Source organism: Hyaena hyaena, unplaced genomic scaffold, assembly GCF_003009895.1.
Source record: "Hyaena hyaena isolate Hyena2069 unplaced genomic scaffold, ASM300989v1 scaffold_299, whole genome shotgun sequence".
NCBI lineage: Eukaryota > Metazoa > Chordata > Mammalia > Carnivora > Hyaenidae > Hyaena > Hyaena hyaena.
Genome location: NW_024080930.1, coordinates 2,066,135 through 2,082,261, shown reverse-complemented (window position 1 = coordinate 2,082,261; position 16,127 = coordinate 2,066,135). Strand labels below are relative to the sequence as shown.

The 16,127-nt window shown below is 36.8% G+C and overlaps 1 protein-coding gene across 1 annotated transcript in view; it reads right to left on the bottom strand.

Annotated features, from left to right (window-relative positions):
• AP3B1 (adaptor related protein complex 3 subunit beta 1) overlaps window positions 1–16,127 on the bottom strand; it is a gene marked incomplete at its 3' end in the record, with an annotated part of 255,186 nt that overhangs the window by 56,259 nt on the left and 182,800 nt on the right. Inside the window, exon 22 of the mRNA XM_039247437.1 lies at window positions 5,938–6,044. Coding sequence (XP_039103368.1) covers window positions 5,938–6,044 — 107 coding nt within the window. The remainder of the gene's footprint in view (window positions 1–5,937; window positions 6,045–16,127) is intronic.

Here is a 16,127-nt window from a genome sequence, read left to right as displayed (position 1 = left end):
AAAAAAAAAAAAAAAAGAGAGAGAGAGAGAGAGAGAGAGAGCACCCAAATAGACAAAAACATGAATGAAAATGGACTTATTACAACCGATCCCTTGGAAATACAAGCAATTATCAGTGAATACTATGAAAAATTATATGCCAACACACTAGACAACTTAGAAGAAATGGACAAATTCCTAAACACACATTCACTACCAAAATTCACACGAGAAGACATAGAAAATCTGAACAGACCCATAACTAGTGAAGAAACTGAATCAGTTATCAAAAATCTCCCAACAAATAAGAGCCCTAGGCCAGATAGCTTCCCTGGGGAATTCTACCAGACATTTAAATCAGAGTTAATACCCATTCATCTCAAGCTATTCCAAAAAACAGAAATTGAAGGAAAACTTCCGGACTCCTTCTACGAAGCCATCATCACTTTGATTCCCAAGCCAGAGAGAGACCCAGCAAAAAAAGAGAACTACAGGCCAATATCCTTGATGAATATGGATGCAAAAATCCTCAACAAGATAACTTACAAATCAAATGCAACAGCATATAAAAAGAATTATCCACCATGATCAAGTGGGATTCATTCCTGGGTTGCAGGGCTGGTTCAATATTCGCAAACCAATCAATGTGATACATCAAATCAACAAAAGTAAACATAAAAACCATAAGATCCTATCGATAGATGCAGACAAAGCATTTGACAAAATACAGCATCCCTTCTTAATAAAGACCCTCAAGAAAGGAACTTACTTAAATATCATAAAAGACGCCTATGAGAAGCTCTCAGCTAGTATCATCCTCAATGGGGAAAAATTGAGAGCTTTCCCCGAGTTCAGGAACATGACAGGGATGTCCACTCTCACCACTGTTGTTTAACATAGTGCTGGAAGTCCTAGCATCACCAATCAGACAACAAAAGGAAATAAAGGCATCAGAATTGGCAAAGAAGAAGTCAAACTTTCACTTTTCGCAGACGACATGATACTCTACATAGAAAACCTGACAGATTCTACCAGAAGCCTACTAGAACTGATCCATGAATTCAGCAAAGCTGCAGGATACAAAATCAATGTACAGTAATTGGTTGCATTTTTATACACCAATAATGAAGCAACAGAAAGAGAAATCAAGAAACTGATCCCATTCACAATTGCACAAAAAAAAACAAGTTACCTAGGAATAAACCTAACCAAAGATATAGGAGATCTGTATGATGAAAACTATAGAAAACTTATGAAGGAAATTGAAGAAGACACAAAGAAATGGAAAAACATTCCATGCTCATGGGTCAGAAGAATAAAAATAGTTAAAATGTCATTACTACCCAAAGCAATCTATACCTTCAACGCAATCCCAATCAAAATTACACCAGCATTCTTCTCAAAGCTAGAACAAACTATCCTAAAATTTATACAGAACCAAAAGAGACCCTGAATAGCCAAAGTAATTTCGAAGAAGAAAACCAAAACGGGAGGCATCACTATCCCAGACTTTAGCCTCTACTACAAAGCTGTCATCATCAAGACAGTACGGTATTGGCACAAAAACAGACACATAGACCAATGGAAGAGAATAAGAACTTGGAATTGGACCCACAAATGTATGGCCAACTAATCTCTGACAAAGTAGGAAAGAGTATCCAATGGAAAAAAGACAGCCTCTTTGACAGATGGTGCTGGGAGAACTGGACAGCAACATGTAGAAGAATGAACCTAGATCATTTTCTCACACCATACACAAAAATAAACTCAAAATGGAAAAAGGACCTGAATATGAGACAGGAAACCATCAAAACCCTAGAGGAGAAAGCAGGCAACAATCTCCTTGACCTCCACCACAGCAATTTCTTACTGGACACATCCCCAAAGGCAAGGGAATCAAGAGCAAAAATAAACTATTGGGACCTAATAAAGATAAAATCTTCTGCACAGCAAAGGAAACAATCCATGAAACTAATAGGCAAACAACAGAATGGCAAGAGATAGTTGCAAATGACATATCAGATAAAGGGCTAGTATCCAAAATCTATAAGGAACTCACCAAACTCCACACCTGAGAAACAAACAACCCAGTGAAGAAATAGGCAGAAGACATGAACAGACATTTCTCCAAAGAGAACATCCAGATGGCCAACAGACACATGAAACGATGCTCAGCATCCCTCCTCATCAGGGAAATACAAATCAAAACCACACTGAGATACCACCTCATGCCAGTCAGAATGGCACAAATCAGGAGACTCTAGATGCTGGTGAGGATGTGGAGAAACGGGTACCCTCTGACACTGTTGGTGGGAATGTAAACTGGTGCAGCCCCTCTGGAAAACAGTGTGGAGCTTCCTCAAAAAATTAACAGAACTCCCCTAGGACCCAGCAATAGCACTGCTAGGAATTTACCCAAGGGATACAGAAATGCTGATGCATAGGGGCACCTGTACCCCAATGTTCATAACAGCACTCTCAACAATAGCCAAAACATGGAAAGAGCCTAAGTGTCCATCAACGGACGAATGGATCAAGAAGACGTGGTTTATCTATACAATGGATACTCCATGGCAAGTAGAAAGAATGAAATGTGGCCATTTGTAGCAACGTGGTTGGAACCTGAGGGTGTTATGCTGAGGGAAATAAGTCAGGCAGACGACAATTACCATATGTTTGCACATATAGGAGGATTAGGGGGAACTTAATGGAGGATCATGGGGGAGGAGGAGGGAAAACATAGTGGGGGAGAGGGAGGGAGGCAAACCATGAGAGGCTCTTGAATGCTGAGAACAACCTGAGGGGTGATGGGGGTTGGGGGGAGGAGAAGGGGATGATGGTCATGGAGGAAGGCAGTTGTGGGGATGAGCACTGGGTGTTATATGGAAACCAACTTGACAATAAACAATTTAAAAAAAAATCCAAAAAACAAACAAAAATCTATAAATAATCTACCAAATACACAAGGAACATAAATTTAGATAATCCACTGGAATAAATAAAAATCATCTCTGGACTATGAGGTTATATAAACTAGGCTGGGACTTGCAGGAACACAACCTGTATAAACTTCAATATTTTGGAAAATTATGTTGCTGATGGCAACACTTCAATACACACTACTTGAGTTGTTGATAAGCCTACATCAGGCACATTCACAGTGGTTCAACATATCAATGCCAGCATTATTTAACCACTTCAGTACCTTTCTAGTATAGTCACGGACAAGTGTTTATATAGCAATGTAACCACTACTAATTACAAATTACTTTTACTTCTTCTTTCTATTCAGTAAGGAAAACGTGCTGACCTAAAAATTATCAATGTGCTCTTGTCTAAATATTTCATTTCAGGATCCACAAGGCTCCCATGTTTGTTAGGGTTCCATACCATTAGATGAGGGTTATAATTTTTGAAGGTCTTTCTTGATTTTTCTTCTGATGTCTTTAGTCTTCTTTCTAAATTCATAATGAAAAAACTTAAATTTGCTTGATTAATCTTCTTTTTAAGGTACTGTTTTGAGGGCTGGAGGTGAGATCAGGAGCCACAGCATTCTGTACCAGAATATTCAGTTTATTTCTATAGGTTCCCTTTCTCAAATTTCTATCTTTCCTTATTTGATTGTTCCTAGTGAATTTCTGGTTGCTATTCTTTTTTCCCCTAATGTTTATTTTTTTTTTATTTTTGAGAGTAAGAGAGACAGCACTAGCAGAGGAGGTGCAGAGAGAGATGGTGACAGAGGATACAAGCAGGCTTTGTGCTGACAGCACAGAGCCCGAAGCAGGGCTCAAACTCCCAAACCTTGAGATTATGACCTGAGCCAAAGCTGGATGCTCAACTGACAGAGCCATCCAAGTGCCCCAACTGGTTGCCATTCTTATTACTACTATTTGTTTTATCATTTTGTTAGCTTTTGTGGATAAGTTTGTGATTCTTCTTCGCTCTGTTGATCTTGACAGTCTTAAAAAATAATTTTGTTTTTGAGTATAGTTGACACAGAAGTACAGTTTCAGGTATACAGCACAGTGGTTCAATGTCACCATATATTATGCTATGCTCACCACAAGTGTTAGCTACCACCTGTCACCACACACTATCACAGTATCATGGACTGTGTTCCCAATTTGTGCCTTTAATTCCCATGTCTTACTCATTCTGGAACTGGAAGGCTGTATCTCCCATTCTCCTTAACCCACTTTGCCCATTTGGCAATCCTTTTTTTTTTGGTATACTCTTAGGAAGGAGTACTTTTCTTTTCCTTTGAAGAGGCCATCCCAATAAAAATTTTTCTTAGAATAAAGGGTGAGTCCTTCAATTAATATGTAATGAATGAAAATTTACTACAAGGTTTTCTAATCTCTACTGTATTATTCTTCTTGTAGCTAATCAAGTATGAGAGTCTACTCAGGATCCATTATCACGTATCATATCACTTTCAAATATTACTTATTATGTATCAAGTGATGACAATATGCCAGTCACTGTCCTAAGAGCTTTACATTTATTATCTTATTAATGCCATAACAATGCTATGAGGTATGTATGGTCTTCACAGGAAAGTGAGGTACAGAAGAGTTACATACCAATTTGCCCAACCACACCGCTAGTAAGCAGTTAAACAGAGATTTGTGCCCTGGTCATCTGGTATCAGAGCCCAAGTTATTTATCCACTACCTTACTGCCAACCAAGTTTTTATGTCCCTTCTTTCCCCTCAAGGACTAACTGCTTCACTATAGATTTTTCACTACTTTTCTTTACAGACTACTCAAATGGTCAAGAAATACTTAATTACTCAAATAAGAAAGACTTAACTGCTTATTTCACTGTCTCCCTCCATCTCTTTCAATGTGCCTTCTCCTTTTAGCAACAAGAAGGGAAAAACTAAAACCCCAAATATCATTCTTCCTCATTTCTGAGTGGGTAGAGATAATTACATTCTATACCTTAAAACAACACTGTCAGCTGAATAGCTTTATTTTGTGCTTTCTAAGCCAAACGTCCCTAATATCACATTTGCTTTGATGGGGAAATCTTTTGTAACGATGCACGAGAATCAGGGACCCCTCTTTCTCACTTCTGGCAGAAGCAGCTCTGTGTTCCCCAGAAGCTCGGATCATCTGTACCCTTTAGGACCCTGCCGGCCCTGGGAACCAGGATACAGCAGAGCTGTTCAAGCTACCTGTGTTCCTATCTGACGTTACTATTTTCTCTCTTAGTCTGTCAGGTTTGTGACAACAAATTAACAGGAGGTCAAGCATATCAACAGATTATACAACCCAGGTAGCACTCCTGATTTAGACCGAAAGGTAAGTGGATATAATATGCTAACACAGAACAAGTTATTATAGTTTCGGATACTATGACTAATGGCTAATGGTTTTGGCACTATTTTGAGATAGGCAGGCCTTCTGCTGCACTTCAAGCCATACCATACAAATAACATTAAAAAATTCTTTTAGAGATACTAAGGCATGTAAATAAAAATATCAAGATAATGCAAAGAGAAACACAACCTTGAATTTCGTTTAATGAAAACTGGCAGGCATTTTTTTAGTAGTCGACTGTAAAAGAAGAGTGTAACAGAAACAGAATGATTGTGGGAATTTAAGTCTGTTCATGTAGACAACAATTCTTTATGGCAGAATTTATGTATATAAACTAACTCAGTGTGGCAAAGAACCGTTGTATGCTATAGATATAGAAGGGTTTCAGAGAGAAACGTACAGATGATAATTAAATATGGATAATAAGCATAAGTCATTTGTGAGGAAAATGGTTGGAGAGAGAGCAAATTTTTAAAATATTTATAAAATAAAAAGGTCAGATCTGAATTGGATTTGTTTAGAGAAAAAAGTGTTCAAAGATTAAGAATTCACTTCAATTATTTGCACTTTCACAAAAAAAGATGCAATGGTATCATATGAAAACTGAGCTAATATAGTGAGAAAGTTACTTACGCTGATGACTGATGAAGTAGTTGACAAGTTTAAACCTTCAAGATCAGCTATCAAGCTTGGAGAAAAAGCTGGTGTGGGAAGTGCAACTGGAGTGGATACTGGGTTAACTATAAGAAAAGGTCCAAATTAGCAAATGTGCATGAAAATTTAATTCATATTATTAAAAGCAACATTTTTACTTTGTTAGTAAATCTAAATTACTTTGACAATTCTATTTAACATCATGATCTAGTTAAGTTTATTATCAAGTCATGGCAGTTATTAGTCTTAGCTTTCAGAACATAATGGCAAATCCTGAAACAAAATAAAGATAAAAATACCTTGAGCAAGAGCTTTTTAAAATTTTTATCTCATAACACTAACATTTATCACCCACTAACTTCACTTTAAAAAAAAGGTAAAGAAACATTTTTTCAGCTAAAAAATAACAACAGCTTTTCAAGAGTTCTCCAATAGAGTTAGAAGTCTTAAAAGGCTATTTTTAAATCTTTTCTCTATTTTTTTTTCCACTGTAATAATTACAGGGGCCCAGGCAACCTAACTCCTTTCTAATTATACTGTGTCAGCAAAAACTACATACTAGATAGAAATTTTTTATCCTAAAACCACTATATACGTGAGATCAGTTACCTAAAAATCTTTGAAAAAAATGCCAATCTCATCCTCCCTGGCTTATGGCTCTTCAAAGGCTTAGAACTGCCTACAAGGTCAAAGTCCAACTCCTTGACTGACTGAACAAGGTTCTCTGTGCTGGCTCGACACTGTCCAATACAACTTTCTATGATGATGGAATGTTCTCTAGCTGTGCTGTCCAATATGGTGGCCACTAGCATATATATCTAATGTGTTCTTAAAAATGGCTAGTATGACTGAAGAACTGCATTTCAAATTTTAATTAATTTAAATTTAAGTAGCTACATGTGGCCAGTGGGCATCATATTGGGCAGCCCAGGTTTTCTCCAATTTCATCAGTGACTCTGGTGTTCTAGTCCTACCAATTAGTACTTCCCAATATCCTGTTTCATGTCTTTGAGCTTTTTATATTCTGTTCTCTTTGCCCAGAAGGTTATTCTCTGCCTTGTTTACGTTGCCACTTCCACCCATTAAGATACGACTTAGAAGGCAAGCACAGCCTGACTCACCTACACACAGCTTATATGTGCCTCCTTTGTTCTACAGATATACTTAGACACACTTCTACAACTGTACTTCTCTCGAAATGTAAATTTGTGTCTTTTTATTTTTTATTTCTACAAGTCTGCTAACACATTTTTAGTACTTAGAAACTGCCTGACTGCTGAATGAAAAAAAAAATTAATGTGGAAAATGTTTTAGCTGCCAACAAATTCTCACTCCAAAATAAGACCATAGAGGAAGTAACACTTACTTAATTTGAAAGGACTTTGCAAACCATTTTTTTTCTCATTTAGTCTCACAATATCCTGTAGTTATGCAGAAAAAGCCCACTAATTTATAAAGTAGGAATAAAAAAATGATATTGTCCAAAAAAGAAATTTTCAAAGGTTATCATAAATAAAATTTCAACTATAAAATAGAAAAAGCAGAGAGGAGACTGGGTGGAGGAGGGAACGGAGCCCTTGATTTCCTTCTTATTCTTTCAGTGTGTCTGAAACACGGCTACAAATCGCCAGGCTTCCTCAGACCTATGCTGAAGACCAATGTACAGTTAGCAAGTGTCACAGGGAGTTAGGGGGAAAAAGAAAGATCAATGGGGATATGGCAGGGGAAAAGTCTTCATGAACAGGAGGAAATGAAGCCCAGTTTTTAAGCGCGGGCAGGATTTAAATAAGAGGAAAAAAGAAGCTTGTAAAATCATAGGTGAGAAAATATTGTGAACAAAGGCTGAGAGGTGGGAAACTGGAAAGCTAAGGGAATTATATGTATCCTGTACACCAAAAGGAGCTGTTAAAAACTACCAAAAAGAATGATATATGTACTGCTGGATACTAGTATAAAGGACAAACGAAAGAATGAACAGTCAGGTTAGCAGTGGGGAAGAATTACAATAGTTTAGGCAAGACATGAAAAGGACTAAAGATAACAACAGTTGAGAAGGCAGAAAAGCATTTACGTTAAAGACACTGTAAACTAAGCACAGGAAGATTACGTCTTGCCAATGTCATAAGACATGTGAATAGAGGAATCGCTGGGGGAACAGGAACTGGTTCTCCTATCTTGGATCAAACTATGTTGCCTTTCCATGCCTTTCCAAAAGATCACTTTTTCTGGCACATTTTAAATGTTTGTTCATTTGTTCCTCTGTCCGTCCGTCTGTCCGTCCGTCTGTCCGTCCGTCCATCCATCCATCCATCCATCCAAAATATTAGATGCCCACCATGTAAGGAAAGAAACCTGAATAAAAAACAACCTCTGATTCTAACTATGGCTTGGCTAAAGACAGACGAAAAACATGTCAAAAGACAAGAGGAAAATTCATCCTAAAGCCTGACTTAAAAAAAAAAAAATAGGCTTTTAGTATCATTTCAGGAGACAGAGGCTTTGGCTAAAGAAATGATTATACATCTGTTTACAGATCTGGCAAGATAAAAGCTTGCACTAAAAGTTTATCCTAAATTGGATTTTGAAGTTAGTTGACTATCTTAAGCATTTAATTAATGTGTAAGAAAAAAAATGATTCTATTAGTTAAAAAAATATATGTATATATAAAACCTGGCATACAAATTAAAACCAGATATCATTTCTGGCCATCAAATTGGCAAAGGCAATTTTTAAGTACAAAACTCAGCATCAGTATGGATATAAAGAATCAGTATTCTCCAACTAATACTGTGCAAGCTGGTACAAGCTTTGGCAATTTTAGACAACAGAATTCTTCAAAGCCTTTATTCTTGCAATTCTACTCCTAGAGATTTATCTTAAGGAAACAGTCATGGAGATAATGCAATAATATACTTATGATGATGTGTATTGCTTCATTGATTATGAAGGCAAAACATGGAAACAAGTTAAAGTTCCAACAATGGTAAACCTGTTAAACAGAATTTATTACAACAATATAAAGGATAACTATGCAGTCATTAAAAATTAAATTGTTAAAGAATATTAATGGCATGGAAAGGAATGTGCATGATAAACAGAGAAGCAAATGCTAAGAGTATCCCAGCAAGATCAAATTTCAGGGAGTGGAGAGAAGGGGAACTGCATATAAAAAGATCTGAACTGGCATGCCAAAATGTAAATTTAGGTTTCTGGATTACAAATCAATTTTCCTCTTTATTTTTAAAACTTTCTGCAAAACACTTTTTTCTTTACTGAAATACAGTTGACCCTTAAACAACAGGTCTGAAATGCGTGGGTCCACTTACACAGATTTTTTTAAGATACAGTATAATACTAAAAATGTATTTAATCTTCCTTATGATTTTCTTAATAACACTTTTCTCTAGATTATCCTAAGAATATGGTATATAATACATATAGCATACAAAATAGGTGTTAATTCAATGTTTATGCTATTCTATCAGTAAGGCTTCTAGTCAAAAGTAGGTTATTAGTAGCTACATTTCTGGGGAGTCAACAGTTAACACGTGGATTTTTGACTGTGTGTGGGTCAGGACCCTTAAACCCTGCATTGTTCAAAGGTCAATTGCATAATTATACAATTATTCTTCTAATCAAAGTTTTGATTCAAAACTTAAGACTACATAAAAGTTTTAGTATATAATGGTGTAATGTGACTTTATTCAGCTTGTTAAATGTAATTTGCTGCTGCATCATTTTGATCGATCATCTCCATCACAGGTAACACCCTATATAATGTATATCATGGTGCCCAGCAGAGTTTTAAGTGCTTTTACATTTATCGACTCATTTAATCCAGTTAATATTGCTAGAAAGTATTACTATTATCCCAATTTTATATATTAAAGGAACTAAAGCACAGAGAGATTAAGGAATTTGTCAAGGAATTAAGGAATTTAGCAAGTTACCCAGCTAGTAATTAAAACAACTGGAATCCAAACTCAGACACTCCGGCTCCACTGTCCTCTTCACTCCACTCTACTGCCTCTACTATAATTTATTCAACAATATGATATCACAGACGTTAAGATTTAGGTAAGGCATGATTACTGGTGGCTGATAAAAATTTCAAACAGACTTCACCATTAGTTGTAGCAACAGTATAATCACATAGGTTTGTATTTACTATAAAAGAACACCAGAGTATGATTGTTGCTTTCTGATCATCCCACCAAGATCACATGATATAGGATACTAAAAGATATCTTCATTTCCAGAAATATAAAATACCCAAGAACTCCTAAGTGTAATGGGAGAAACAGGGCTCCTTGGGTAGGGACAGTGTTGTATCCATTTAGAATCTCCAGCATATAGCAGATTACCTAGATCACAGCTAGCATTCAGTAAATGCTTTGTGAAAGAAGACACAGATGAATTCAGTACTTGTAGTTTTCCTGGTATGCAGTGCATACTGAACACATAACCTCTGTGGGTTATGAGGTTCCTCTTAGATAAAACATAAGGAATGTGTCTGACCCTTCTTCAAATTAATCTAATTCTCAGAGCTGAGAACTAAGGCTACTAGAGAGTAACTTTTTAGTTTCTGGTCAACAAACTATTTGCCATAGACAATGGTGAACTACTAAAGGCTAATAAGCAGCACAAATGAAGTCAGTTATCTTAAGAACCATCATCAACAAAGATTTTTCCCATCACACTCCACTTATCTTTTTTTTTTAGGTAGGCTTCATGCCCATTGCAGAGCCAGTGCAGGGCTTGAACTCATGATCCTGAGATCAAGACCCAAACTGAGACAGAGTCAGATGCTTAACTGAGTGAACCACCTGTTCACTTATCTTTATCTACTTATCTTTATCTCTAAGCTGAGATCATAGTTCTTTTTGTCTCCCTCCTCATTTATTCACACTTTGTACCTCTCTTGTTCAGGTGTCTGTGCCCCAGATTAGATTTTAGTCTCTGAAAGAGAATGACTAAATTCTAATATATACCTGTTACTAGCAAACAGAAAAGGGTATCTAGCAAAGTACCCTTACACTTAGCAGACAATCTGCAAATGCTTGCTGAAGTGACTTGTTAAAGAGAGGCTTTGATGGTCATTTCTGACAAATGCAGAATAAAAGATTTTTAAAGAAATAGTTCTCAGGGGGATGCCTGGGTGGCTCAGTGGGCTGGTCGTCCAACTTCAGCTCAGGTCACAATCTCGCAGTTCGTGAGTTCAAGCCCTGTGTCAGGCTCTGTGCTGACAGCTTGGAGCCTGGAGCCTGCTTCGGATTCTGTGTCTCTTTTCCCCTCTCCAACTCACACTTTGTCTCTCTCTCAAAAATAAAATAAAAACATGGGGCACCTGGGTGGCTCAGTCAGTTAAGCTTCCAACTTCGGTTCAGGTCATGATCTCACAGTTCATAGGTTTGAGCTCTGTGCTGATGGCTCAGAGCTTGGAGCCAACTTCGGATTCTGTGTTTCCCTCTCTCTCTGCCCCTCCCCTGCTCATGCTCTGTCTCTCTCTTTCAAAAATACATAAACATTAAAAAAATTCAAAATAAAATAAAAACATAAAAAAAAGAAATAGTTCTCAGGTATTAAAAAAAACCCAGAAATATATATATCCTGTGTTGAGTTAAAATGTAAGTTAGGATGGAATTTCCTTAAAATTAAAAAACATCTTATGTTTAAATTCTTAAAATTTAGTATTTAAGAAAACCTTTGCTTCTACGTATGAAAACATACTTAAAAAAATTTTTTTTAATGTTTTATTTATTTCTAGGAGAGAGAGAGAGAGAGAGAGACAGCGTGAGCAGGGGAGGGTCAGAGAGAGAGGGAATCACAGACTCTGAAATAGGCTCCAGGCTCTGAGCTGGCAGTCAGCACAGAGCCCGACGCAGGGCTCGAACCCACAAACCGCGAGATCATGACCTAAGCGAAAGTCGGACACTTAACCGACTGAGCCACCCAGGTGCCCCCCCCCCTTTTTTTTTTAGAAAACATACTTTTAAAAAGATAAATAACTTGGGGCGCCTGGGTGGCTCAGTCGGTTAAGTGTCTGACTTTGGCTTGGTCATGATCTCAGTCTGTGGGTCTGAGCCCTGCACTGGGCTCTGTGCTGACAGCTCAGAGCCTGAAGCCTGCTTCAGATCCTGTGTGTGTCTCTCTCTCTGCCCCTCCCCCATTCGTGCTCTCTCGCTCTCTCTCTCATAAACAAATAAACTAAAAACAAAAAAAAACACCTAAAAAAAAGGTAAATAGCGCAACAAATATTTAATGGGTACTCACTATCTGCCAGATGCCATTCTAGGTACTAGGAACAGCAGGGAGTAAGAAAGACAAGGTTCCTATTCTCATGGAATTTGTATCACAGTTGGGCAAGACAGACAATAAACAAGTACTACAAATATTTATGATACTTTCAGATAGTGAAAAATGTTATGAAGAAAATCAGGACTGATTAATAAACATGTGTAAGAGAAGGTAACTTGAGATTTGAGATTTGAAAGGTAATATGCAGTCTGCCATAAGAAAATCTGAAGTGTCCTTTGGTAACAGCGGTAACAAAGGTCCTTGGCAGGAATGAGACTGATATCTTTGAGAAATGCAAAGGAGCACAGTAGATAAGCGGCAGACAGGAGGCAGATCACCTAAAGGTCTTAGACACCTAGGAATATAGACTTCGACTGCAAAATTAAGCCATTAGATTAAAGAGTCTAAAAGAAGAAAGAAGTAGGATCTGATTTTCCTAGAAAAGAAGTGCTAGGTCAAAGGGTGTGTGCAATTTAAGTTTTGACAGATACTGTGAAAATGACCCCAAAAGCTGCATTTTTTTAATTCCTATTGAAAACACATGCAGGGAGCCTGTTTCTCCAACCTTAACTCTGGATGTTGCTTTAAAATCTTCGCCAATAGGTAAAAAATGATGTTACCTTGTAAATCTTTGCCAAAAGTAAAATGGTCCAAAATTTGGCTTGAACTTTATTTTATCCAGGTGTACATCACAGTGATTCGGTATATTTATACATACTAGAATGATCCCCCCAATAACTCTAGTTACCACCTGCCACCATACAAAGTTGCTATAACTTTGTTATCATTGACTATATTCCGTATGCTGTACCTTATATCCCCATGACTTATTTATATAACTATTAAGTTTGTACCTCTTAATCCCCTTTACCTATTTTGCCTGTCCCCTAAGCCCTCCTTACTCTGGGAACTTATACTTTGTTTTCTGTATCTATGAATCTGTTTCTGTATTGTTAATTCATTTGTTTTGTTTTTTTTTTTTGTATTCCACATATAAGTGATATCATACAGTATGTGTCTTTCATTTATTTCACTTAGCATAATAGCTTCTAAGTCCACCCACAGTGCTGCAAATGGCAAGATGACATTCTCTTTTAGAGCTGAGTAATATGGCTGTGTGTGTATGTACACACCATATATATATATACATACCACATGTCACCGTATCTGTGTGTGTGTGTGTGTGTGTGTGTGTGTGTGTGTGTGTGTACACCACATCTTTGTCCATTCATCCATCAATAAACATTTAAGTTGCTTCCATATCTTGGCTATTGCAAATAATGCTGCCATGAACATGTATCTGTAGACAAATAACCCAGAAGCAGGACTGCTAGATTATATGGTATTTCTATTTTTAATCTTTTGAGAAATCTCCAGACTGTTTTCCATAGCAGTTGCACCAATTTACATTCCCACCAACAGTGTATGAGGGTTCCCTTGTCTCTACTTCCTCTACAATACTTGTTACTTTTTGTCTTTTTGATAACAGCTAATCTGAAAAGTATGAGGTAATATCTCATTGTGTGTATTCTGTTATTGCTAATGTTCATTTGCTTGTTTTGCTTGAAGCCAATGACTTAATTCTTTTTTCAAAAGCTTTTCTTTTAATCACCTGGTACTCATCAGGACAAAGGCACTCCTTAATCCCCATCAACTATTTCACACATCCCCACAACCCACATCCCTTCTGGAATCATCGGTTTTTTCTCTATAGGTAAGAGTCTGTTTCTAGGTTTGTCTCTCTCTTTCTTTTCTTGTTTTTTCTTTTTCTTTTTTGCCTTTGCTAGCTTGTTTTGTTATTTATTTATTTATAAATATATGTTTTTCTTAATTTACTTTTGAGAAAGAAAGAGACAGAGTGCAAACCAGGTAAGGGCAGAGAGACAAAGGGAGAGAGAGAATCCCAAGCAGGCTTTGCATCATCAGTGTAGAGCCTGACATGGGGCTCAAACTCAGGAACTGTGAGATCATGACCTGACTGAAATCAAGAGTTGCCCACTTAACCAACTGTAAGCCACCCAGGCAACCCTGTATTTTTTTTCCTCAAATTCTACATAATGGGTGAAATCACATAGTGTTTGTCTTTCTCTGACTTATTTCACTTAGCATTATTCTCTCTAGCTCCATCCATGTTGATGCAAATGGCTAAATTCCATTCTTTTTTATGTCCAAATAATACTCCATTCACATCTTCTTTATCCATTCATCAATTGATGGACATGAGTTGCTCCCATATCTTGACCATTATAAATAATACTGCTATAAACACTGGGGTGCATGTATCCCTTCGAACTATTGTTTTCGTATTCTTTGGCTAAGATAATCAGCAGTGTGATTGCTGGATTGTGGGGTAGTTCTGTTTTTAACTTTTGGAGAAAGCTCCATACTGTTTTCCACAGTGTTTGCACCAGCTTGCATTCCCACCAACAGTGCACATATGTTCTGTTTTCCCCCACATACTCACCAACACTTGTATCTTGTGTTTTTGATTTTAGTCATTCTGATAGGTATAAGGTGGTATCTCACTGCAGTTTTGATTTGCATTTCCCTGACATTAAGTGATGATGAGCATCTTTTCATATGCCTGTTGGCCATCTGTATGCCTTCTTTGGAAAAATGTCTATTCAAATCCTGAGCCCATTTTTTAAAAGGTTGTTTGTTTCTGTAACACTAAGTTGGGTAACTTCTTGATATATTTTAGATATTAACCTCTTATTGGATGCATGATTTACAGATATCTTCTCCCATTCAATAAGATGTCTTTTAGTTTCGTTGATGGTTTCTTTCACTATGCAAAAGCTTTTTTTTGTTTGATGTAATCCTATTTATTTATTTTAGCTTTGGTTGTCCTTGTCTGAGGAAACTGGTTCAAAAAAATACTAAGACTGTTGTCAAAGAGCTTATGGCCTATGTTTTCTTCTAGGAATTTTATGGTTTCAGGTTTTACATTCAAGTCTTAAATCCACTGTGAATTTACTTTGTATATGATATAAGATAGTGGCCCAGTTTCATTCTTTAGCATGGAGCTGTCCAGTTTTCCCAACACTATTTAATGAAGAGACCATCTTTTCCCCACTGTATATTCATGCCTCTTTTGTCCCAGATTAACTGGCCATAGATGCATGGGTTTATTTCTGGGCTCTATATTTTATTCTATTGATCTATGTGTCTGTTTTCATACCAGCATCACATTGCTTTGATTATTATAGTTTTGTAATATAGTTTGAAATCAGGGAGTGTGGTACCTCCAAGCTTTGTTCTTTTTCAAGATTGCTTTGGCTATTTGGGGTCCTTTGTGGTTCCATACATACTTTAGGATTTTTTGTTCTAGTTCTGTAAAAATGTCTTTGGTATTCTGATGAGGAGTTTACTGAAATGATGAATTACTTTCGGTAGGATCGACATTTTAACAATATAAATTCTTCCAGTCCATGAGCATGGTGTATCTTTTTGTTTATTTGTGTCATCTTCAATTGCTTTTACCAATGTCTTATAGTTTTCAGAATACAGGTCTTTCGATTCCTAGAATAAATTCATTCCTAGGTATTTTATTCTTTTTGATACCAATGTAAATGGGATTGCTTCCTTAATTTCTTTTTCTGACAGTTTGCTATTAGTGTATAGAAATACAATGAATTTCTGTATCCTAATTTCATATCCACTGATTTTACTCAATTCATTTATTAGGTCTAAGTTTTTTGGTGAAGTTTTTAGGGTTTTCTATACATAACATCCTGTCATCTGTAAATATTTTCACTTAATCCTTTCAAATTTGGATGACTTCTATTTCTTTTTCTTCCCTGACTACTGTGGCTAGGGCTTCCTGTACTATGATGAATAAAAGTGGCAAGAATGGGCATTCTTGTCTTGT